This window comes from Gigantopelta aegis, chromosome 7 (genome assembly GCF_016097555.1).
Source record: "Gigantopelta aegis isolate Gae_Host chromosome 7, Gae_host_genome, whole genome shotgun sequence".
NCBI lineage: Eukaryota > Metazoa > Mollusca > Gastropoda > Neomphalida > Peltospiridae > Gigantopelta > Gigantopelta aegis.
Genome location: NC_054705.1, coordinates 39,703,325 through 39,730,139, shown reverse-complemented (window position 1 = coordinate 39,730,139; position 26,815 = coordinate 39,703,325). Strand labels below are relative to the sequence as shown.

At 39.5% G+C, this 26,815-nt stretch overlaps 1 protein-coding gene across 1 annotated transcript; it reads right to left on the bottom strand.

Annotated features, from left to right (window-relative positions):
* Positions 1-3,150: 3,150 nt before the first annotated feature.
* Positions 3,151-23,855, bottom strand: LOC121376802 (RB1-inducible coiled-coil protein 1-like). The gene is made up of 4 exons (XM_041504576.1): positions 23,629-23,855; positions 8,686-8,850; positions 8,128-8,160; positions 3,151-6,205 (listed from the first exon to the last, which is right to left on the bottom strand). The coding sequence occupies exons 1-4, from the start codon at positions 23,710-23,712 to the stop codon at positions 6,155-6,157; spliced, it is 333 nt and encodes a 110-aa protein (XP_041360510.1). The 5' UTR covers positions 23,713-23,855; the 3' UTR covers positions 3,151-6,154.
* Between the last annotated feature and the right edge of the window lie 2,960 nt (positions 23,856-26,815).

Here is a 26,815-nt window from a genome sequence, read left to right as displayed (position 1 = left end):
ATGTAAATCTCCCGCCTAAATGTAACGCACAAAGAAAAATAGGTTACATGATATCAGAATTGTTCAAACAACCCGTGAACGAAACAGTTCTGTGGTGTATATACTCGAATAAATGTGCTCTCTCCATCGTGTATATTAGTCCCCATCTGGTCCAATTTTGTGTATAGGTTTATTATGTAGAGTTACATATCAAGTATGACCTTATAGTGGACTTTCCAGTCAAAATTATGACCAAATATTTAATTTCATTTCCATTTATTTTCATTAATATATCCAATTAAGATGCTGTCCTGGGCACACACCATAGCTGTCTGGGCTGTTTGTCCAGGACAGTGTGTTAGTTGTTAGTGATTAGTATGACCAAATGAAGTTTGACTTCAGTGGGAATTTAATCAAGGGCGATAACTCTGTCAAGAATGAAATTTATTTTTGTTTGACACCATTATGGCCTTTGAACTTTAGGAGACTTGTGAGGCCCTGTAGGGGATATGTATTGCTTTAACAGTACTCTCAGAATGCTTGTTGGTCCCCTACCAGTCCAACCGGAGAGAATTATAGGTTTCCTTCTGTCTGTCCGTCTGTCTGTCCCACATAGTTTTTCTGGACATTATTTTTGCAATGCCTCAAGATACAGATCTGAAATTTTTGTATATAGCGTTATCATGTATTGTTACAGATCAAGTTTGACTGTCATGGCAAATTACCCATTTTTGATAGAGTTATGGCCCTTGAACTTAGGAGATATGAAAATGTGTTGGGGACATGTATTGCTTTAGCAGTACCTTAAAAAATTGGTTGTTTCACTGGACATCAAATTCTGTAATGATTGCAGTTAGGGGGGGGGGGGGTGTGTGTGTGTGGGGGGGGGTGGATCTAGCCCAGTGGTAAAGAGCTCGCCTGATGCACGGCCAGTATAGGATCGATCCCTGTCAAGGGCCCCATTGGGCTATTTCTCATTACAGCCAGAACACCATGACTGATATATCAAAGGCCATATTAAATGTTATACTTTGTCTCTGGGATGGTGCATATAAAACATCAGTTGCTACTAATAGAAAAATGTAGCAGGTTTCCTCTCTAAGACTATATGTCAAAATTACCAAATGTTTCACATCCAATAGCCAATGATTAATAAATCAATGAGCTCTTCCAATGAAACAACTAATTTTGATTGCGCTTATGTTGGTGGTGGTGTTTGTATTTATATAGACATATTTGTTTTCAACAATATGTATTGGTAGTGATTTGTTAATGTTTTGGTATATACTGGCTACAGTGGTAGTGGGGATAGACTGCCAATGTGTGTGTGTAGTTGTAGGTGTGTACGTTTGTGTGTGTGTGTGTGTGTGCATGCATGTGTTTGTGTGTGTTCACACAAGCATGTGTGTATATGTGTGTGTGCATGCAGGCATGTACGCAATATTGACCAAACAGGCAAGATACTTAGCTGGCCATGTTGTTTTGGTTCATCAGATATAGTTCGTAATACATGTACATGTGTGCAATAAGTACTGAATAGCATTTTTGTGTGAATACATACAATATTGTTTTTTTTATTATTTAGCCTGTGTCATATTAAATACACTGAACAATATAAGAAATGCAAGTATCTGTTTTGTTTTCTTTAATTTATTTTAAATGGTTCAATACAAATCTCATTAGACTTTATATCTACTAAAATTATGGGGGCTAGACGTAGCCCAGTCATAAAGCACTCGCCTGATGCACGGTCAGTCTAGGATCGATCCTTCATTCCTGCCAATGCACCACGACTGGTATATCAAAGGCTGTGGTATGTGCTATCCTGTGTGGGGTGGTGAATATAAAAAATCTCTTGCTACTATTGACAAAATGTAGCGGGTTTCCTCTCTAAGATTAAATGTCATGTTTACTGAATGATTAATACATGTATATCAATGTGCTCTAGTGGTGTCTTTAAACAAACTAAACTTTAAAATAAACTCCAAGACTAGATGTCATGCAATAGCAGATGATAAATAAATCAATATGCTCTAGTGGTGTCATTAAACAAACTAAACTTTAAATTAATAAAATATTATCAATGTCTTGTGACATTTTAAACCCATTAACAAATGAATTATTTCATGATAAAGCAATATGTATATTAAAATATTATCAATGTGTTGTGATATTTTAAGCCCATTAGCAAATTAATTGTTTCATGATGAAAGAAACATGAATATATTAAAATATTTGATTTCTTTTTTTGTTCTGTGTATTAATATCACAGTAACTATAAATAAATAAAAATAGGAAATGTCCAGATATGTTTAGTCTGGTCTGTTTTGAAGTACGATAGACAATCTGTTTAAATATTAACATTGGCCTTCTCTTTCAGTTCTGACATCTGTTATACTGAGTAGCAGTTCAATTAAAGATCCTATGTTACAAAAAATCTTCAAATCAGAAGAAAAAAAAAATGCATTGTTGAATATGCAAAATATTGCATTTGTTTGTTTTAATGTTGTGTATGCGATTGTTTTTGTTGACAATGTAAAATAGTGCTCTTGGTTGATTGCGTTAATAAAGATTTACCAAATAAACTAGTCTGTCTTACAATTTTATCTTGTTCCGATTTTAAAAATTATTATTATTATAAGGGGGTTAGAGCTAAAAGTTTGAGAAGACTGAGTACCTTCAAAACGATGCCTTTTATTTCCATTTATTTTCGTGCTCATATCCAATTGAGTTTCAAGCACACACACATACACACACACACCTCAGCTATCTGGGCTGTCTGTCCAGGACAATGGGTTAGTTGTTAGTGGTTAGTGAGAGAGAAGAGGGTGTAGTGGTCTTACACCTACCCATTGAGTCGTTAATATACTAGCATAACTGGTTCCTCCGGCTTAGAAAGATCCGAGCAACCGGAGGGACCAGTTCTACTAGTACAGTAGGCTATATTCATTCACCTTTGAGGGGTGTGTGTTATCTTATGTTTACCTCGGTAGCGGGCGGGGGTAAGTTTTGGAACTATGGAATTTTGAAAGTCCCGTAGGTTTAAGCCAAAAGAAAGGTTGCGCAGTTTAAAAAAAAATAAAATAATCAGGAGACGTCACGCCCAACCCCTCTTCCCTCACTCCTAACCCTCCACGACGCAATGCATGAATACAATCGACAACAAACTCGTTAAATAAACGGGCAGTTTACTTCTTTGTTTAAGAAAGCATTTGTTATATGTACAATAAATGTATTCTATACACAAAACAAACTACATACATGTATATGATTTATGTTCTGACGAGTAAGGAAACTGTTTCTGGACATATATTGTGGTTTTACTTATTAATAACTTGCAAGATATCGAAAAGAAACAACATACACTATACTATGTTGGCTAAAATGAAAGGATTTTTAATTTTAAAACACGAGTATTAACATAAGTGACGTAGCGTGGGTTGCCAGCGCCTGGGGCAAGGCAAGTATTGCGCCCCCTAACCAGTGGACCGTTAGCACTCCCCGAGTCCCTTCCACCAGTCCAGAATTTTGCACCCAGGGCAACCGCCCCGATGGCCCCGCCCACACTACGCCACTTGTTACATAACAGATACAATTCAGATTCTAGTGTTAAAAATGTTAAAGTAGATTATATGAAGTTTTGTTTTTGTTTTTGTTTTAACAACGGAGGTTATTTTGCATAATTATGTAAAGTATTTTTTTAATTTCGAAAGAAAACAAAACTTTTTACAACAGCGTTCTTCCCCCATCCTCCCTTCCCCAACGCCCATATAACGCGGCATGGCCAGACCGTCGACGTATGGTATACTGAATTCCGTATGTTGTACGAAATGGTACCTTGGCTAACGAAAATGGGGGGGGGGGGGGGGGGGGGGGGTTTACCGAGGAAGACCAAGCTGTTGTATATAATAGATCATAATGATAAAATACTTTTCAGCTTTTCATTGCTGGAATTCTCATAAATCACATAATAAACCAAATATATTTCGACTTAGGTAACAACAATAAACTATTTCAATGAAACAACCCCACCCCACCACCCGAAACCCTAACGGCTTGCGGCCTAATGACCTCACCCTGAAGCCCTTGTAGTAGTTGATTGCGGCTATCCGTTAATATTAATTTATGCACAATCAATCCCCGCTCCCCACCCCCACTTCAAAATGATTACCGACGATTTTGTGTTAATAATGCCATTTTAAACTCTGGTTCACGTAAATATATAAGAAGCAGTCAGAATAGTAGCATTACAAATGGTAAAAAGTTTACAGGGCCTACACATTACAGTAAAAATGTTTAGTGAGTAAAACTTTTAAATACCCATTTCAATAAAAAATGTTTGGAAATAAAAACGTTTTCACACATTTCGGTAAACATGTTTTGTGAGTAAAACATTTATACACATTTCAGTAAATATGTTTTGTTAGTAAAATATTTATACACATTTCAGTAAATATGTTTTGTGAACAAAATGTTTGTACACAATTTTGTGAGTTACATAGGTTTTGGCAATTATTTTGCTGGACTGTTCTGAAATTTAAAATTATCTACACTCATGAATTTTTGTTTTACCATTTTAATTCATTATTTCTTAATATCGAGAAATCCGAATGAATTCTTGATTGTCTTAATAATCGGTTGGAATTTCATCACTGATCATCGATATAATCAGTTTCAACCGATTCACTTTCGATTATTACGACAGACCCGTAGGGGCGTTCTGTGAAATCAGAGGCGGATCGGAGGGAGGGGGGGGGGGGGGCTGCCCCCCTTAAATTTTTTTACCTCCCCCAAAGTTCCAATGGCCATTCCGCCTCATGTCATCCCCCCCCCCATAATGGATTTTCTGGATCCGCCACTGGAAATGGAAGGGAGAGGAGGGAACCTGCTGAAGTGGGGGTGGGAAGAGGCACATTTAGTATATGGTCACCACACCACCATTTGTCGTGTCGTTACTAAGTCTTAATAATACAAATTATTGATACACCTTTTGAAATATTTCTTTGATGATTACAGGTAGGTTAACCTCTGTGATATTTAAATAACATATTGGTTTAAAGTTGCTTGTCAGATTTAATATTAACCGATAACAACTGCAAAGGGTATACTCAACGGCGTAGCCAGCATGAGGCTGCAGATACTACTACTTGTATAACAACAAAATGAGGCAATAATCTGGCATACGGGTATCAAACCGAACATGGTCATAATAAAACTATGTTGATTTTTTTTGCAAGGTAGTTATCAATGGATTGTACTCCCTAAAAGGGTATACTGCTACTTGTAAAACAACAAAATGAGGCAATAATCTGCCATAAGGGTATCAAACTGAAAATGGTCGTAATAAAACTATGTTGATTTTTTTGCAAGGTAGTTATCAATGGATTGTACTCCCTAAAAGGATATACTGCTACTTGTATAACAGCAGAATGAGGCAGTGGTCTGGCATAAGGGTATCAAAGTGAAACTGATCGCAGTCAAACTATGTTGATTTGTTTGCAAGGTAGTTATCAATTGATAGTACTTCCTAAAATTAGCAGTCACATAGCCCTCTCGATATCGTATTTTTTTCATAAATAAAATTCTGACAGATATAGTATTGAATTGCATGGAGTAATTAAACGTGGTATGCAACCTTTATGGTTTTGTGGCGGGATGGGGGGGGGGTGGGGTAGGGACAAAGGCTCTTCGTTGCCAAGGACCTGTAAAGTCGATTTAGAAAACATTTGTATGAACTTGGGACAGATTTCTAAGACTATGCACCTACTACTGTGCTCACCGAGATAAGGCTATACATTTCACAAATAGTATCCCTTAAGACAGTACTAAACCAGATAACTTCAGGCTGGTTCAAAGTTCGAGTAGGAGTTTTAACCACTTGTTACCATTGTCGTCTATGGGATTTGATTTGGTAGTATACGCCCTTAAACGTATTCAATATATATGTATTGTCTTTATGTAAGCATGGAAACAAATTCCAACACATCTTCCGACGGCCATGTTTAAAATGTTGGTTAGACAAGATTGCACCTTTAAATGGGAAGAGGGGAAGGGGGGGGGGGGGGGTGCTGTTTTATTTTAGAAGTTGTAAAATTTGTAAAATTTAATATTAAACAGCATTATAGAAACGACTCTTATAGTTCTAAGTGATTGACTTTCTTTACTCTCGCGATGTCTAAAACGGAAGTCCAGAAGGGAGACTACTCTTCAAGTTCTGCAGCGATTCCTGAAAACAAAAAGAGTCATGTCCGTATTTTATGTGCAAATGATTACAAAGACGTTAAAAAATTAAAAGAATTAAAGGGACAATCAGGTCAAATATGAGCCGTATGTGTTAAAAAGATGCATAACAGCGCCCAATTCCACAAAACATCGTAAGCTTAGTTTTGCACGTAAACGTAAATCTACGACTAGACCACAATTCTTATTACAATTATAATATAACACATACATACAACCGTGTCCGGTGTATCGGCGAGTCCGGTGATTCGGCGCACTTGGTGTTTTGCTTAAGTACACTTAGGAAGTTGTCATGTTCTCGGTGTTTTTAACGAATTAAAGTTCAATTCCTTTTTTCAATGGTTAATCAAGTATCAATATATTTGTTAAGGGTGCAATAATTTTTTTTTTTAGAATTATCAATAATTATATCATAATTTCAAAATAAATCATTCACCTGTTTTCGTGTATATAAACGCGAAGTAGGTCAGCCTTATTGATATTAAGAACGTTAAAACTAGTCTAAAACACCTTTCCCGTATTTTTTAAATTATAGGAAACCGTATAAATGTAATTATTTTTGTTCGGTTATTTTTATTTAAACTGAAAAGGAAAACACAGACAAATGCAAACAAAACGAAAGTTTTACACCTTAATTGACAGTTATTTCAGTTCACAATTGTCACATTGTTATAAAAAAAATAAAAGCGAAATAAGATCCACGTGTGTGCACAATCTACCCGAGAAAAATAAAATCCATGTAGGCATCTTACTATTCTTAGCCATGCATGATAATGAATATGTATGCATCTGCAGTATTGTACCACTCAAGAAAACGATTCCGAAACTGATCATGAGATGGGTCATGTATGATCGTTCATTTTCATAGTAATATTTTTAACAAGACAAAACAAAAAAGTACTAAAATAATCCTGGGACAATAGTGTAGCGTTTAGGGCTAAAAGTGAGGTCATGGGCGGTCTATAAATAGCGGGGTCAACAATCCACATCAACTGCGCAGAATCACTGGACATGCAAACCGTTTCGGATACAAAGGGGTGCCTATATTTATGCACCATTTTAAAATGTTTATTTACTACAGACATAAACCAATTTGTAGTGTATTTCAGATTATGCACTGCTTCATTGGTGAGAGACACATTTTATTAAGTATTTCACAGTGTTCACATAGAAAATGGTCCTTGAATGTTTAGGTGCGCCGATACACCGGACAGCACTGTATAGTTATAAATACACATATTTAATTTTCTTGTGTCCTTAAAATGCTCTATTTTCCTTAATGATGTAATTTTCTTTGTGAAATAGATGCCAAACACAGTATGTTCGGTATAACTGCTAGTTGCAGACGTAAACTTACATGCACATGTATATAAAAATAATTACCCTCCTAAAAAACAAAAAACACCTCCACCCCCCTCAACCCCCCCCCCCCAAAACAAAAACAAAAAACAACAACACAAAAGAGAAGGGCTATGATATGCAAAATGGCCATCTCACCTTTCTTTACCTCTCTGTCTTCCCCTGTTTGTCAGTCAGTCAGTCAGTCAGTCAGTCTCTCTCTCTCTCTCTCTCTCTCTCTCTCTCTCTCTCTCTCTCTCTCTCTCTCTCTCTCTTTCTCTCCCCTTGCCTGTCTGTCCGTCTCTCTATCTTCCCCTGTCTGTCTGCCAGCCTCTCTTTCCATCCAACCCTCCACCCTCTCTTCTTCTCTCCCTCCCTATCTGTCTGTCTCTCGTCTCTGTCTGTCTGTCTGTCTGTCTCTCTCTCTCTCTCTCTCTCTCTCTCTCTCTCTCTCTCTCTCTCTCTCTCTCTCTCTCTCTCTCTCTCTCTCTCTCTCTCTCTCACACACACACACACACACACACACTATCTCTCTCTCAAAGATACATGCAGGAAACATAATATTCTTACCTGGGCTGACTTTTTCAGTTGCTCTATTTGTTCCTGAAACAAAGCAAGAAAACGGTTTGTTGCCGACATGTATGTTATTTGGAATCAAATAAGGTAAATACTGCTAGGAGCGTTTTTATTGTATAATTATTGCCAAATGATTTACATCACTGGGTTGGGTTGAAGGTGTGTGTATGTGTGTGTGTAGTGTGGTGTGTGTGTGTGTGTGCGTGCGTGCGTGTGTGTGCGTGTGTGTCTATATGTCTCTGCCTCGCTATCTCACTCTCTCTCTCTCTCTCTCTCACTCTCGCTCGCTCTCTCTCTCTCTCTCTCTCTCTCTCTCTCTCTCTCTCTCTCTCTCTCTCGTTATTTCTCTATATATATCGTTCTCTCTCGGTCTCTCGTTCTCTCTCTCTCTCTCTCTCTCTCTCTCTCTCTCTCTCTCTCTCTCTCTTCTCTCTCTCTCTCTCTCTCTCTCTCTCTGTGTGTGGTGTGTAATTGTATAATTGTTTTCCCGCTATTATGTAACACCCTGATCGTAGGCCAGTGCTATGAGGCGAATTATAAAGGTCAGTTTACCAGCAGCGACTTTTTCTCCTCTTTGAGGTTTGTGATCTGCTCGTTATACTTTCCCTCCATCTCCTGTTTCATCTTCGCCAGCTTGCTTTCTGCCGACTCCGCGCGAGTCTTATACTCCTGAGCCTGGTTCTGGAGTGTCTCTTTCTCCTGCTGCAAGCTCTGAATCTAGAAAACAGGACAAATAGAAAATCAGGTCTCAGTCTCGTTCTGGAGTGTCCCAGCCTCGTTCTGGAGTGTCTCTTTCTCCTGCTGCAAGCTCTGAATCTAGAAAACAACACAAATAGAAAATCAGGTCTCAGCCTCGTTCTGGAGTGTCCCAGCCTCGTTCTGGAGTGTGTTTGTCCTGCTGCAAGCTCTGATATATCCCCCCCCCCCCCCCCCAACACAAATCGAAAATCAGGTCTCAGCCTCGTTCTGGAGTGTCTCTTTCTCCTGCTGCAAGCTCTGAATCTAGAAAACAGCACAAATAGAAAATCATATCTCAGCCTCGCTCTGGAGTGTCTCAGCCTCGTTCTGGAGTGTCTCTTTCTCCCGCTGCAAGCTCTGAATCTAGAAAACAGCACAAATAGAAAATCAGGTCTCAGCCTTATTCTGGGGTGTCCCAGCCTCGTTCTGGAGTGTCTCTTTCTCCCGCTGCAAGCTCTGAATCTAGAAAACAGCACAAATAGAAAATCAGGTATTAGCCTCCTTGTCAGTGCATTCTGACGCTGCGCCACATTTTGGTGGCGTGTAATCATCTTGAACCTACGAGGTCACTATCTGGATAGCATGTATGTGTGACTATAAGACTCCATCATATGCGGTCATGTGGCAAGCCTCGTCCCAGGTCGAAATTTTCACCACCTCGGGTGTACTTTTTCAATCCCACATGACCACATATGATGGAGTCTTTTTCTCTCATTCATTCGGTAAATAAACCATTATTTTACACGAACAGACAAAGATGGCTGAACAAGTAACTTCTTTATTTGACAATTTTATCATAAATAAACTACACTATCGTATTTGCCGTGTTTGTTTCATGTTTTAAATTATATTTAACACTACAAATTAACAATATAGCTTTTAAAATGAAGGTTTTAATAACAAAATATTAATATAAAACTGTGTCTAATGACCTCACGTCACCGCCTCACATGAATATGACGTCATATATTACCAACGACGTCATGTTAAACGCAAGCGTGTGATATCCCATGTAAGATAGAAATTTCTTACATGGCTTTCTTTCATGGGATAGCTCTGTTCCATATACCTGAGGATGAGAGAATATGTGATATGTCGACTATGGCTTATATCGACTATGGCTAATGTCGACCTTTCATTATGTCGACTGAATAATGTCGACTATGTGTTATGTTAACTACGCGTTCTGTCGACTGGCTAATGGCGACTGATATGTCGACTATGTGATATTTCGACTATGTGATATGTCGATTATGAGTTATGTGGAATGTGGGTTATGTCGACTATGGGATATGTTGACTATGTAGCTGGTTGAATGACGCTCTTCTCAGAACGTGCGTCTCACTTTTTACATAAGGGCTCGCATGGCTGTTGACTTATATTGCTTTAAAAACATTTATTTTTTCCAGAGAAAGTATTGTTTTCATACGGATAGTTTCGTATACAATTGAATTATGGCTCCCTAGTGTATATTTCAAGTCGCATGGCCTTTGTCATTCTGTTTTAAACAGTGCAGCCGCTACGAAACCCTACATTTAGTTCTAAAAATAAAATTATAAATTAAGACCGCAAACATGATTTTGGGATCCGAAGCGACCATTCTCCATAAGTCTCCCCCCTCCCCCACCCTGAACTTAAAAGTGCCCTGAAAATTCCAGTGTTGTGAATAAAGAGGAAGAAGTAGTATCTCTGTGGGCAAAAGTGGCCTTGGCGGTCTAACATCTATCGACTGTTATGAGCGGAACGTAGCTCAGTCGTAAAGGGCTCGGCTGAAGTGCGGTCGGTTTGGAATCGATCCCCGTCGGTGGGTACATTGGGTTATTTCTCGTTCCTTCCAGTGCACCTACGACTTCTCTACCAAAGGACGTGGTATGTGCTATCCTATCTATGGGATGGTGCATATAAATTATCCCTTGCTACTAATGGAAAAATGTAGCGGGTTTCCTCTCTAAGGCTACATGTCAAAATTGCCAAATATTTGACATCCAATAGCCGATGATTAATAAATCAATGTGCTCTAGTGGTGTCGTTAAAACAAAACAAACAAACTATCGACTGTTCTAACGTCGTCGTCTTCATTTTGTTTCTCGGAGTCAACCACAAATATTCAATCAACCATTCGACTCGTGCTTACATCCACTGAATGTTCAAGCACGACTATCTTGGGTACATTCTCAGGGATTCCCCGGTGGATGTGTCCAAGATAGGGGTGGGGGTGGGGTGGGGGTTTATGGTAATAAGACTATGGAATTTAGAATTTGAACTAGAAGAGAAAGAAGAAGAAGAAAAAGAAGAAGAAGAAGAAGACTCCCCCAACCCGAAGCAATTATTTTAATGCATCATAAAATGAATTAGTCGCAAGTAGAGCGGATAGTTAAAACCAAACAAAATATACATTTGAACTCCGTGCTAGTCCTTAAGCCCTAATAGTCCAGGAGCTGATTCTCAAAAGGAAGGAAGGAAATGTTTTATTTAACAAGGCACTCAACACATTTTATTTACGGTTATATGGCGTCGGACCACACAAATATTGAGAGAGGAAACCCGCTGTCGCCACTTCATGGGCTACTCTTTTCGATTATCAGCAAGGGATCTTTTATATGCACCATCCCACAGACAGGATAACACATACCACAGCCGTTGATATACCAATCGTGGTGCAAAGGCTGGAGCGAGAAATAGCCCAATGGGCCCACTGACGGGGATCGATCCCAGACCGATCGCACATCAAGCGAACGCTTTACCACTGGGCTACGTCCCGCCCCGATTGTCAAAACGTTGCACCCCGGGTATTCAGAATGTTTGATGGCTGGTTTAGCTTGGGCATGGTCCTAGACCTATTTTAAGACAGGTGTAGTACTACCAAATTGTGGTATCACTAATTAGCTACAGCCATTTGAAGTGAGGGGGTCTAACTAGGGTATGTAAAGTCCAATAGTGGGGCGACAGAGCACAAAACCTTGCAATTTGGTACCCACAACAGTTCATTGTGGTTTTTACATCGTTGAAAGGTACTGATTGAGAATCCAGGGGATGCAATCTTGACATCCTTGAAGATTTTAAAATATTCAAGATGGCGTCCAGGATGGCCGTCAAAACATAGAAATTGGATACTACATGTGTCTCTGGGTTTTAAAGATTAAGGAATGCATCTATGACAACTTCTTGCTAACTGAAATATTGCAGCATCATAAAAATCTAAGATGGCTACCAAAATAAAAGTGGAGGCCAAATCTTGCATTCTTTTTGACCACAGACAATAACTGTTATTTCAACTGTTTCAATTGAGAGCATGCACGAAAATGCTTATTTTATAGTGTGCAGATAGAAATAATGTTTACTGTTATATTGCAAGCAATACATTTGATGGTGTTACAAAATATTTCATATAAAGTAAGATATCACTTTGTGAATGTGTGTAGCTACAGAAATGGAAATCGGTATCATGTTTCATTCCATTTCACTCGCTAAACACTAGTTATTCATGTTTATAAGTATCTATGAACTTAATCATCATTTTCTGAGCTATCATCATCAACAACAATTGTACTCAAAGAATGTTCACACAAGTCGCCAGCCATGCAATAGCAATCCTCAATACACATTAATATGTTTGCTTAACACTGACAGAGATGTGTCGTTTTACAAACTGACTTCTGACATTTGCATGATGTTAGCTCTATCAATCCAGTTGGAGCAGGCTCTTTTGACATGAGAAGGGGACTCTGTATATCCCGTAGTGCCAGCCATGCCCGATTAGAGATGGTAGATCCTGAATAGCTTCCTTCAATTGTTCATTGTAGGTGGCAGATTTTCATTTGTCTGTTGCTTTTGACAGAAAAATCTGTATTGGAAGTCATCAGCATTGTTCCCAGATGGGGGGGGGGGGGGGGGGTGGGGGGGTTTGGGGGGGGTGGGGGGGGGGGGGGGGGGGGGGGGGGGGGGGGTTGGGTGGGGGGGGGGTGGGGGGGGGGGGGGGGGGGGGGGGGGGACGTAGCCCAGTGGTAAAACGCTCGCTTGATGCGCGGTCGGTTTGGGATCGATCCCCGTCGGCGGGCACATTGGGCTATTTCTCGTCACAGCCAGTTCACCACGACTGGTATATCAAAGGCCGTGGCATGTGCTATCCTGTCTCTGGGATGGTGCATATAAAAGATCCCTTGCTACTAATAGAAAAATGTAGCGGGTTTCCTCTGTATGACTGTGTCAAAAATGATCATATGTTTGACACCCAGTAGCCGATGATTAATAAATCAATGTGCTCTAGTGATGTCTTTAAACAAAACAAACTCACAGATGGTTTTATCCCATACCTTCTCACATGACTTCATATCATTCAAAGGGTTCACAAATGGGTGTGTCATTAATGTTTTCTCCCAACTTTGCCGATTTCTTTTGTAATAATGTGTATATGTTTAGCACAGCGAAGTCTATCTTTTTGCCAATGCCAGAGAAAGCACTAGTGGTGGCATAGCTAGTGAGTGCATGTAACCCAGACAGGGTAGCAAACAATTGTTGTGCCAACCTTTCAGTGACATGATGCATTGGTTGGATAAGATATGATAGACTGTTTAACGTGCACATTCAGAGCAAGCTGTTGTAGCGCACGCCTGTACTGGGCACAGATACCGGCCTCTGCCAGTTCCTCTGTCCAGGAAAGGAAAGGTAGAGGGGGTAGGAGGGGGGACCGCCTGCACTGGCAGGTGCAACGGAGCACCAGCAGCCCGACCGTGGTCGGTAACAGGCGAAGGGTGATATGGTGCTATGTAATTTGAAATATCCCGTAGGATTAAGTCAAAGAGAAAGGGTGCGCATTTTTTATGAAGGAATTTAGGCGCAATTTGGAACGGTCAATCTAACAGGAAAAAAGTGAGGAGCTACGAATGCATTGGTATATAACACGTGTTCTTTTAAAGCTGTGCAAAACCATAATTCAGGACAGTCATGTTGTACTTTGTTATAGTCTTGTTGAAACGTTTGATTGGTGATTCCAATGAAGGTACTATCAGAGTTAATGGACATGAACTCAAAGCATTGATTGATAGTGGATCAATGGTTTCAACTATCTCAGAGACAGGATACAATAACTTACATAATCCTTTTAAGCCAGATTTATTTAGCTTAGATACATTAGGATTGCAGGTATCTGTAGCGGATGGCTCCAAGTTGAAATACTTGGGATATATTGAGTGTTCTGTTGTAGTTCCATTTTTATCAGATACTGAAATTTTTGTTCCTGTGTTGGTGGTACCTGATACAGAATTTGCGACAGATTGTCCTGTGATAGTTGGTACAAACATTATTCGACTGTGTAAAGAGTTAACTTCAGGAGAGACGAATAGTTGTAACATCCCTTCAGAATGGAAAGTGGCTTTTGAAAGTATTGCATGTAATGTTTATAAAGTCAAGTCTTTGAATAGGAAACCTTTACATGTAGCTCCTTACCAGACAGTAGTTGTTAACGGAATAGCCAGAGGAGTTGACAATGATGTTACAGAAGTGGTTACAGAGAATTTGGATGAAGGTTCGGGTTTTACAGTTTGTCCAAGAGTTATTAAATTAAATCAACCCCATTCCAGCATCAGAATACCAGTGAACATTTGTAACATGTCTGCAAAGCCTTTAGTTATCAAGCCTAGATCAGAGATTTGCTGTATTCAAGAGGTCAAGGTTGTTTATAGCTTAGCTGCAGAATGTAAATTACCTGAAAGGGAGAAGAAATCTACACTAGAAGAACTTGGTGTTCAGATTGACACAGATAACCTGAGTGACGATCAGTTGTTTCAAGTGAGACAGGTTCTTGGCAATTGGGAACATGTTTTCTCTACGAGTCTATTTGACATAGGAAACACAGATCTTGTCAAGCATAAAATACAGCTGGACGATGAAAGACCATTCAAGCTGCCATACAGGAAGATACCTCCTTGTATGTATGATGAAGTTCGACTACATGTCAAGGAAATGCTAGATGCAGGGATCATCAGGGAATCCAGTGGTTCGAAAAAAAGATGGATCACTGAGATTTTGTTTGGATTATAGAACATTGAATGCAAGAACACACAAGGATAGTTTTACACTTCCAAGATTTGATGATGTAATTGATACACTCCATGGATCAAAATATTATTCAAAGTTAGATCTAAGATCAGGTTATTGGCAAGTGGAAGTAGATGAAAAGGATAAAGAAAAGACTGCATTTAATGTTGGGAAATTAGGATTCTATGAATGTAACAGGATTGGTTTTGGCTTAACCAATGCCCCAGCTACTTTTCAGAGGCTGATGGAAAAGTGCATGGGAGAGATGCATTTGAAAAAATGCTTAATATTTATAGATATTTTGGTGTTTTCCAAAACTTTTGAGGAACATGTCAAGCGTCTTGAAGCAGTTTTCGCCAGACTTTATGAACATGACTTAAAGTTAAAACCATCAAAATGTGAATTGTTTAAGACATCAGTATCGTATCTTGGACATGTTGTTTCCGAAGCAGGAATTTCCACAGATCCTGATAAGACATCAGTTGTCAAGAACTGGAAGGTACCAGGAAATATCAAGGAACTTCGTCAGTTCTTAGGATTTGCTGGATATTACAGGCGCTTTATTAAGGATTATGCAAAAGTCGTGGAACCTTTAAATATTTTACTTCAGGGTCATGGACCAACGTCAACAACAAAAAGAGCAAAGAAGAAACGGAAGACAATGGCAAAGTATACATGGACAGACAAGCAGCAGGTAGCCTTTGATACAATCAAGGATAAATTGATGCAACCACCTATTTTAGCTTATGCAAATTACTCGTTACCATTCATTCTTCACACAGATTCCAGTGGATCAGGACTTGGTGCTGTTTTGTACCAGAAGCAGCAAGGTGTGGAAAGAGTGATTGCCTATGCTAGTCGTGGACTTAGACCAAGTGAACGGAACTACCCAGCTCACAATTTGGAATTTTTATCCTTGAAGTGGGCCATAACGGATAAGTTTCACGATTACTTGTATGGTAGTACTTTCCATGTAGTAACGGACAACAACCCACTAACATATGTCTTGACCAAAGCCAAGTTGGATGCAACAAGTCATCGGTGGGTAGCCGCTCTAGCGAATTACAATTTCACCATATCCTACAGAGCAGGAAAACTGAATGCAGATGCGGATGGCCTAAGCAGACAGGTTTTTGCTGATGTAGTCAAAGCAGTTTGTCAGGCAGCAGTAGCAGCAGTTCCACTAGTTGAGAGTGTATCAAACCAGACTACTTTTCATTCGGCCGGTGAGAATGTATGTCTTGGTGATACATTTAACTGTGTGGACTGGATTGATGAGCAGAGTAAAGACCGAGCCATTGCCAGAGTCATACAGTTCGTCCGCCATGGTTTCTTGCACAGGGGAGAAGGTATACGTAGAGAGATGCCAGCAGTACAGAAATACCTTAGGCAGTGGAAAAATCTTAAATTAGTGGATGGTGTCTTATACAGGAATGTTGTTTTGGATGGACAGAAGGTGAAGCAGTTGGTGTTACCAGAACTACATAGACAGTCAGCAATGAAAGGAATTCATGATGATGCTGGACATCAAGGAAAAGAGAAGACACTTTGGTTAGCCAAGCAGAGATTCTATTGGCCAGGACTTGAGAAGGACATAGACAGAAAGGTGCAGCACTGTGGTCGCTGTATTAGACGGAAGACTCCAATTCGACCAATAGCAGAATTAGTGCCTATTGAGACTACACGACCAATGCAGTTGGTATGTATGGATTTTTTAAGTCTGGAAAAATCTAAAGGTGGGTATGAGAATATTTTAGTGATTACTGATCATTTTACTCGTTACGCCCAGGCGATACCATGTCGGAACCAGACAGCACATACCACAGCCAAAGCTTTGTATGAACATTTCATCTTGTTTTACAGTTTTCCAGAACAGCTTCATAGTGACCAAGGTAGAAATTTTGAGAGTAAGGTCATCAAGGAACTCTGTAAACTTGCTAATGTACAGAAGACCAGAACTACACCCTACCATCCGATGGGTAACGGCTCAGCTGAGAGATTTAATCAGACATTACTCAAGATGCTTGCCACATTGGATGAAGAAAAGAAGGTAGACTGGAAATCGTATGTTGCTCCGTTGGTGCAAGCATACAATTCTACAAAGAGCGATGCCACAGGATACTCACCACATTTTTTAATGTTTGGATGGAATCCTCGACTTTCTGTAGATGTTTTCCTGGGTACAGAGCGACATAGAGAAAGTGCTCAAGATCACAGCTCCTATGTACAGAAGTTGAAGGGTAGGATGGAGTATGCCTACAGAGCAGCCGCAGACCAGGCAAACAAGTACTCAGACCGGAATAAGAAGAGGTATGACAGAAGAGTACAAGAGTCAAAGTTGGTGGTTGGTGACAGAGTATTAGTAAGAAAGGTTGGACTCAAGGGGAAACAGAAACTAGCTGATAGATGGGAGCAGGAACCCTATTTGGTAACTCACATTCCAAATAGTGACATTCCAGTTTTCAGGGTACAACGGGAAACCAGGAAAGGACCTTTCCGTACGCTTCACCGGAATATGCTATTACCCTTTAATGCCATTCCATTTGAGGAACTTAAGGAAGTTAACCGCAGGGTTAAGCCTAAGCAGCTGGCTAGGATTCAACCTAGAACAGAATCTTTATCTAGTTCTTCATCTTTTAATTCATCTAGTGATGACTCGCAGATAGGACTGAAATATGTCATTCCCCAGAGACGTAGACAGAGGTCATATCAGCCACAGCTTATTGACAGGACTCCAGATATATCACTACACAGGGAAGATACTATCAACCAAGAGTTGAATTCTGTGTATGACACCAGTGGTAGTGTTTCACACCAGGACGAGTTGCCTGTTGGTGCAGAAGTATCTTTGGAAAGTCCGGAATTACAAAACAGAAGATCACAGCGGATTCGAAAACCACCTGACAGATATGGAGATTGGGTCTGTTGTCAACAGGTGCTTGATGAGGTTTTTGTCTGATTTTAGTTGTTCCATGAGGAATGTTTTATGAGTTGTATATATATATTTGCAATATTGTATTTAGAATTTTAATTAATGTATAAATTTGTATTTCAGACAACATGAAGATGAAATGTGAATTCAATTGTATGGTGCCGTGGCACATTGTGTGTTGCAAAACATGCTAAAATAATTATGGTTATGATTTCAGCACTAGTCTGTACTTGTATGTAACTTATGATATTGCATCGTTGTAATTCCTATACTTGTGCAAATACTAACAAAGTATTATCCTTTTACATTTGTATTACAGGTACAGTGCTGTATAATATACTATATGACTAGTTATAATTTAGCAAGGATGTTACAAACATAAGTATGTAATGATATACACGTGTTATTTTTAATTATCTTTATTTTTCCATAGATGCTGTTTCAGTAACTGACTATATCAGTTGTTTACAGATAAAATGTCAGGAGACATTTCTCACAAGTGGGGGAATATGTAACCAAGTGTAGTTTTTGCTATTTAATATATTATTAATTAGATAGTTAGGGCATTAATTGTTTGTAGTTAGTCACTTACCTTATTATAGTTTATATATTAATAGTGAGGGTAATGTTATCGGTTGGTTGGTTTAGATTGGATATTGGGTTGGTATGTTTTCGGTGGCACGTGTAATTAGTGACAGGTGACGGTTGACTGAATACAGTGACGCTTAGGACAGTAGCACTGCATGCTGGGTATTTGTCCACCTGTTCCCGCCAAATTAACCACACCCGATCTCATTCTTTGTTCTGCTTTGATCTGAACAACATCTTTCAATTTACGACTCTGCTCATGATTTTTGAGGCATTCATAGTCTCAAGACTTCAATATGGTGCGCAGGCCTTTGGGTGTGCCAGTGACACCCAGCTTAAGAGGCTTGAGAGCGTGCATAACAGGGCACTATGTACTATTACTAGAGCTTCTGTTTGCACGCCCCATGATAGTGTCCTAGCTGAACTTGGAGTGCTACCACTTACCCTTAGAAGAATAAAGCAGGGACTAAAACATTTATATAAAACTAAAAATTTGGTTAGAGATAACCCAATAAATAAACTTACTTCCCTACATACTCAGTCAGTCAGGGACTCCAATATATCCATTTATTCTTATCTATTACGTTTTGCTAATGATTTTGGGGTGGCGAATCTACCTATAAGTGATTGTAGTGCTAGATTCAAAGCCCCATGGGTTCTTATACCCCCTAAGGTAAATCTTTTTATTAAAAATGAATTAGCACAAATAGACCTACCAGTGTTTAAAAATACTCTTTTTAGAATTATTATGGGGGAAAGATACAAAAATTATTTACAAATTTATACAGACGGCTCCAAGAACCCCATAAATGGAAGAACTGGTATGGCCTTTGCCGTCAAGGAATTAAATGGATATAGTTATTATAGAGCCAGACTGACTGATAATGTTTCGGTCTACACCACGGAGCTGTTGGCTATACAATATGCCCTGGTGTGGATTTTAAATAACCATAATAAACTGGACGACCAAAATAAATTTATAATATTATCTGACAGCTTGAGTGCCCTTAATGCCATAGATGGTTCCCACAGTGTCAGGCCCGAAATTGTTAAAAATATTATCAGCTTTTACAATAAAATTGTTCAGGCAGGGGTGGAGGTCGTCTTTGAGTGGGTACCCGCTCATGTGGGTATCCATGGCAATGAAATGGCTGATCAGTGTGCTAAAAGAGCCGTTTTGGATGAGGAAGTTAAGGTTAAAATTAAGTATAATTATAGTGAAATTTATTCAATAATTGTGCCATGCGTTGACCGTCTATGGCAAACAGAGTGGAACCATAGGACGAGAGCATGGCACGCTAATATTAAACCTGTTGTCTTCTCACAGGGTCCTATATCATTTAATATTAAATCTACTAAAATAATTACTAGATTACGTATGGGTGTTTCTGTCGCTTTAAACCAAACTAAATTTAAAATGAAAAAAAGTAGCAGTCCTAATTGCACCCATTGTAATGTGGCAGAAGATGTAAATCATTTTTTATTCTTCTGCAATAAATATACAAATAACAGAACTAAATTAAAAAACTTTTTTCATAAAAATAATATTGTTTTTAATCCAAAAAAATTATTAAATCCAAATAAACAGTATAAATTAACTATAGATAGGTTATTAATGGCCTATGTGATGGAGACAAAGGTTAATATCTAAATATTTGATTTACCATTTATCATTTATTTGTAATATTTTATCTAATGTTTTGTTTCTATTAAATTACATCTGGGCGCCGGGCTCATAAGCAGGTAAACAGCACCGAGCGGCGGTCCTGGAATCGCATTTGGAAAGTTCCGGGGGGTCGGGGGCAATACTTGGTTGTTGCTTCTCCGGCCCCGACTGGGACTCCCCCTTATTATATGCACGTAATGTCCATTAAGGTATGCGTTTTGGGAGTGCTATCTCGCTTAGTCCGGTACCTGGATGAATTAAAACTATTAAAATAAAATTAAAATTAATATTTATTTTTCCTTTCTTACCCCCCAGTCGCTCTCCCCGGAATTTAATAATTTATTTAATTTAATTTTTTTATTTATTATTAATTAACCTTATTTTCTCATTATAATATTAAGCTAGGGGTAATTCTCACCTTCTTGTTGTACAATTCTAGGGTTATACTTGGGATAACACTGGGTATCTATAGGCTAATCTTTTTGGCTACTTGTTTATTGTAGTTTTTAATATATAATAAATTTTAACTCTATATTATTTTATTTTATTTGCATGCCCGTTGCTTCCCCCCCCACACACATTTTAGTGGGGGGGGGGGTGCAGTTAAATATATATATGTATATATATATATATATATATATATATATATTTATTTTTTTAAATAATATTTAAATTGGTTGGGGTTTCTCCGCCTTGCCCCCCCCCCCCCCCGTTTTATTTGGGGGGCCGGGCGGGGTTTTATTTTTAGCCAATTACTTTTACTTTTTGTTTTGTTTTGTTGTGTAATGTATTAGATTGGTTGGGGTTTCTCAGCCTTGCCCCCCGTTTTGTCTGGGGGGGCTGGGCGGGGTTTTATCTTTAGCCGATTAGTTTTAATTTTTGTTGTCTTGTTTTGTTGTGTAATGTATATATGTTGTATGATTGAAAGTGTGATTGTTGCTTGGATTATGGGGGGAGGCTTATCTGGCAGTAATCCCCTCCCCGTTCCGGAAACTGCACCTTATACATGTATATAGTTCGTCTTTTTTAATTTGTTTAATATCTATTTTAAAAATAAAATAAAATATAATGTAGGTTACTGGCATGCTCGCTCATTTAATCTGTTTTATATTTTTTATCATTATTTTAACTATGTTTTAGATTTTTAATTAAACAATTATATAATTAAACAGGGCAGGTAACTGGGTTGGGACACTTTCCTAGTGACCTTCTACTAAAGCTTTAGGTCACTCTACTAGTGACCTTCAACAAATGATTGCCATGACTGGATCGAGCTGCGGTTGGACACGGTGGGGTGGGGGGTGGGGTGTGTGGTTGTGGTGCCGGTGGTTAGGTTTTTTGGGGCCATAGGGCGTAGGCGGTTTGGCCGTAGGTTTCTGTGAAAGTTCCGGCCCCACTTCTCGCCCCCCCCCCCCCCCCCCCTTCCTCCTGGTCACACCAAGGCCCGAAATACGATAACTTAAATCATACTTTACTTATATTTTATTGTTTAGATTATCAATTTCACTACATTCGAAGTGTTTTTGGTCATCCTGGTGTTTTTAATATCACAAAATGCATTTCTCATATTTTTAAAAACGCACGTGCGTCTGAGAAGTAACAGTTGTGGAGTCGAGTTTTAGTTTATTTTTAGAGGGTATTTCACCATTTCAAAGTCACAGACTGATGTTTCACTCAATGGTAACTTTATCCACATGTGTTACAGGTTTGTAGATTAACTAAATTTAATGTTAATTTTCACGGGTTGAAAAACTAGGGTATGTCCCTTTAAGTTTTTACAGGCCATCTTGGATTCAAACAATGACAAAATATGTATACATTAACAAGTGAATATGTAGATTGAATTCCTGACACCCAAAAACCCCATAGTTGAAATAAGAAATCTTCTTCTGGTGGCCATTTTGGTAGCCATCTTGGATTTTAATGATCAAGCAATATCGCATTTAGTAAGACGTTGTCATACATGATTCGTCCCAACCAGTGCATCACAACTGGACAAGGGCTGTGGTATGTATTTTCCTGTCTGTGGGAAAGTGCGTATAAAAGATCCCTTGCTGCGTTAGAAAAAAATTAATATGTTGGGTTTCCTCTGATGACTACGAGTCAGAATTACCAAATGGTTGACATCCAATAGCCGATGATTAATTAATCGATGTGCTCCAGTGGTGTCCTTAAACAAAACAAACCCACTCAGCTGAATGGATCCACCAATGTGGTTCAATCCTGCGACGCAAGCACCTCAAGCGAGCACTCAAACGACTGAGATAAATCCCGCCTCCTTTCATAGAATATATTCTGACAGAGAAATTGTATTGAACTGCATGGAATAATTAATGGTGATGTGGAACCTAAGTTACCATTTCAGCCACAGTTTGTAGACCGGTTGCCAGGGTTTCTCGCAGTGTCACCGAACCATGAAAGTACCGGCTGACTCATTCACACACCTGGATGTTATTACTACGCGGCCAGTCGGTTCGAAAAATGTCGCCCATTGAGGAGGAATTTGCGAACAAACTACAACGCAAATAAAAACAGAGTCGGCTGCGAGATTTTTCTAGGGATGTGGGGCAAACTTAAACAAAAATGGCACCTTGCATTATTAAAGTTCATCTGGAATCACCTCTAGCCCTCACCTTAAATGATATGTTAAGCACATCACGAGAGTACATATAATGAATCAATATATATACGTACTCTCGTGACATGTTTAATTAATAATGCTGTTAATAGGCTACTGGATGTGAAACATACGGAGGCGTAGGAAGGTGCCAAAAAGCGTGGGGCGGGGAGCACACTTTTATATTTACACACTTTTATACTATTATAAAGCAAATATAATGCAAAATATCTGAAAAGTGGTATATCATTGTGTGGTATATCATTGTGTGGTATATCATTTTGTGGTATATGGCAATTCGGACACGAAGTCTTCAAAGGACACCAGCTAGTGCGCTACATTTATAGATTAACAGCAATGGATCTGTATGTACTTTCCCATAGACAGGACAGCACATACCACGGCCTTTGTTATACCAGCCGTGGTGCATGGATTGGGACAAACAATTTCCCCTACCCAAAAAAACACACAAAAAAACAACAACCCTACACACACAAAAAAACAAACAGGCGGAATGGTTCCTCTGACGGGGTTCGACCCTCCGACTTAATCACCTCACAGTTTCCGCCCTTACACTAGTGTGTAAAGGTAATCTAGGTCCACAAACACCTAGCTAACAGACACATAACATCTCCATTTAAAAAAAAAAGTGTATGCAGTGAATTCATTTGCTCGATACAGACATTTATTGTATGCATCACCTGATGTCTCGGGACACTTCGAAATTCGGGTGGGGGAGGTGGGTGGGGGGGGAGGGGTCCACACCCCATACCTCCCCCTCTAGTCAGCGATTGTCAGTTGACACTTAGTTGTCACTCATTTCCACATAATATATAGTGAACTAGTGAAAAGACGCACATAACTAAAACGCATACAACAATTTTTTTTTTTTTAAACCTGTTAGAAAATATATCTTACTTTAGCTTCGAACTCTTCCTTCTGTTTTTCTGCAGACGCTTTCAGCGATTCCGCTCCATCTTGTGCCTTCTTGAAAAATGGCATGTTTGTAAATTATTGTCACAAAGCGAGAGAAATAATCCGAGATTAATGTCAATCTCTATGCAGAGCTGTACGTTTTGGGCGTAAACTGTCGATATTGTACTTCTTTACGTCGGGAGTTTCTGCTCGGAATGTAGCGGAAAGTTCCGATGTTGCAGATACCTGCGGATAGTTTCCGTCGGACCTTTTGTCGGAGGTATGTGTCTACCAGTCACGTAGTTGACGAACCAGTTTAGTTGCTGTCATCGTGTATATATATGTTAATATTTATAGTGTTGTAAATGATCAACGTCAATATATATATATATATATATATATATATATATATATTAGTTTTTATAGTGTTGTAGTATTGTAAGTGATACCGGCATCGGTAGTATAGTGGTTAAGTCATCGAACATAAGGCTAGGTACTGAATTCGCAGGTACTGAGGTGTGTGCCCAGGACATCCACTACACCGACTTCTCTCTCACTAACCCACTGTCCTGGACAGACAGCTGATGTGGGTGGCCAGAATAGCGTGTTTGAACCTTAAAGGGACATTCCCGAGTTTGCTACATTGTAAGATGTTTCCAACTAATAAAATATTTCTACGATTAAACTTACATATTAAATATATTTTCTTGTTTAGAATAACAGTGTCTGTATATACCACGTGTTTCGGGTCGTCTTAATATTTGTAAGAAGCCCAAACTGGATTTCGTCTTCAAATAATTTCGTACGTACGAAAAAATATATTTTAGGAAATAAAATGAAAGGTAACCTAGTACAAATATTAGAATGATCAGAAACACGTTTAATATACAGCCACTAATATTTTATGTAGAACAATATATTTGATAATTAATTACAATCGTTAAAAAGTCTCAGTTAGTCGACAACATCTTTAAAAATTGAAGCAAACTCAGGAATGATCCTTTAACTGGATATAAACACGGAAATAAGTTGAAATGAATGTAAATGATTATCACCATCGTCTATAGATCTGTCTTGTGAAGTGTACTGGCCTCTGTAGTGTATAGGGGAGAGACGTAGCCCAGTGGTACAGCACTCGCTAGATGCGCGGTCGGTGTGGGATCGATCCCCGTCGCTGGGCCCATTGAGCTATTTCTCGTTCCAGCCAGTGCACCACGACTGGTATATCAAAGGCCGTGGTATGTACTAACCTGGCTGTGGGATGGTGCATATAAAAGATATCTTGCTGCTAATCGAAAAGAGTAGCTCATGAAGTGGCGACAGCTGGTTTCCTCTCTCAATATCTGTGTTTGTCCTTAACCATTTGTCCGACGCGATATAACCGTAAATAAAATGTGTTGAGTGCGTCGTTAAATAAAACATTTCTTTTTTGTAGTGTATAGTAGTTAAGCCATTTCATTTTATTTCAACTTATTTCCGTGGATATATCCAATTAAGGTTCAAACACGCTGTCCTGGGTACACACCTCAGCTATCTGGGCTGCTTGTCCATGACAGTGGGTTAGTTGACAGTAGTTATGTAGTTAAGCCGACGGGGATCGATCCTGGACCGACTGTGCATCAAGCAAATGATTTACCACTGGGCTACGTCACGCCCGTATACAAATGTAGTAGTTAACCCAACGAAAGTGCAGTATCAAAGTTGCATAATGGTTGCACTGAAATTGGCATCGCGCTAAAATTATACATTAACTTTTGCTTTGAAATACAAACATTATATATACATTCAACTACGTTTCCATAAAAAATACAACAAAACAATTCAATGTACTAACAGAAAAAGAAAGAAGAAAAGATATTTATATTGGACAATCTTAAGAACCGGCGTAATGTGGCGCGTTCTTTTAAGTCGTACACTAGGTAATGTTAGACCAGGAAGAAAGAAAGAAATGATTTATTTAACGACGCACTCAACACATTTTATATACGGTCATATGGCGTCAGATATTTTATGGTTAAGGACCACACAGATATTGAGAGAGGAAACCCGCTGTCGCCACTTCATGTGCTACTCTTTTTGATTAGCAGCAAGGGATCTTTTATATGCACCACCCCACAGACAGGATAGTACATACCACGGCCTTTGTTACACCAGTTGTGGAGCACTGGCTGGAACGAGAAATAGCCCAATGGGTCCACCGACGGGGATCGATCCCACTCAGACCGCACATCGAGCAAGCGCTGCACCACTGGACTACGCCCCGTTCCTCTTTTACAGACGTGGCGCGTTCATTTTAAAAGTCGAACACTAGGTAACATTAGAACAGGCTGAGGTAACCGACAAGTTTGCTGTCTTCCCAGATTTGATGGATTCGTCTGTTCATAAGATTACGACTAAGATTAAGTTTATAAGGGGGTGGGGTGGGGTGGGGTGGGGTGGAGTGGAGTGGAGTGGAGTGGAGTCGACACATGCTCCCCTGAAAAACTTGAGAAAAAAAAGAGAATAGAACATTTGATTGAGCAGGGCGTTGGATGGAGTTCGACCACTCCCCTCCTTCCCCCCCCCCCCTCCCCCAACCATATACACGCATTTTAGGTAACCTGATATATCTGCTTAGGTGCGTGTGCAGAAAATTATGCAGGGTGGGGTGGGATCGACAGTGGCGGGCGAATTTCTAGGGGAGGTTTTTTTATGGTGGGGTTTTCAGCTTATTTTTCGTGCTTATATCCAATTAAGGTTCAAGCACGCTGTCCTAGGCACACACACCTCAGCTATCTGGGCTGTCTGTCCAGGTCAGTGGGCTAGTTGTTAATTCTTAGTGCTTAGTGAGAGAGACGAATGTGTAGTGGTCTTACACCTACCCACCGAGTCGTTAAAACTCGCTCTGGGTGGGAGCCGGTATCGGGCTGCGAACCCTGTACCTACAAGCCTTATGTCCGATGGCTTAACCATGACACCACGGAGACCGGTCAGGGGAGGGTTGAGTTGAGTCGTGCATTATACTCTCCCGGGAAAACAGAAGATTCGATTTCAGCTGGGGAGGGGAGGGTGATAGATCGCCTGCTGCCATCAAGCTGAATGAATACATCTTCAATGAGATTGACGTCAGACACATTTAACTACTGCCGACCCTGGGTTCTGACATAGTACGTTCCTGTTTTTGTTTCGTAGAAAATTAATTATGATCTAC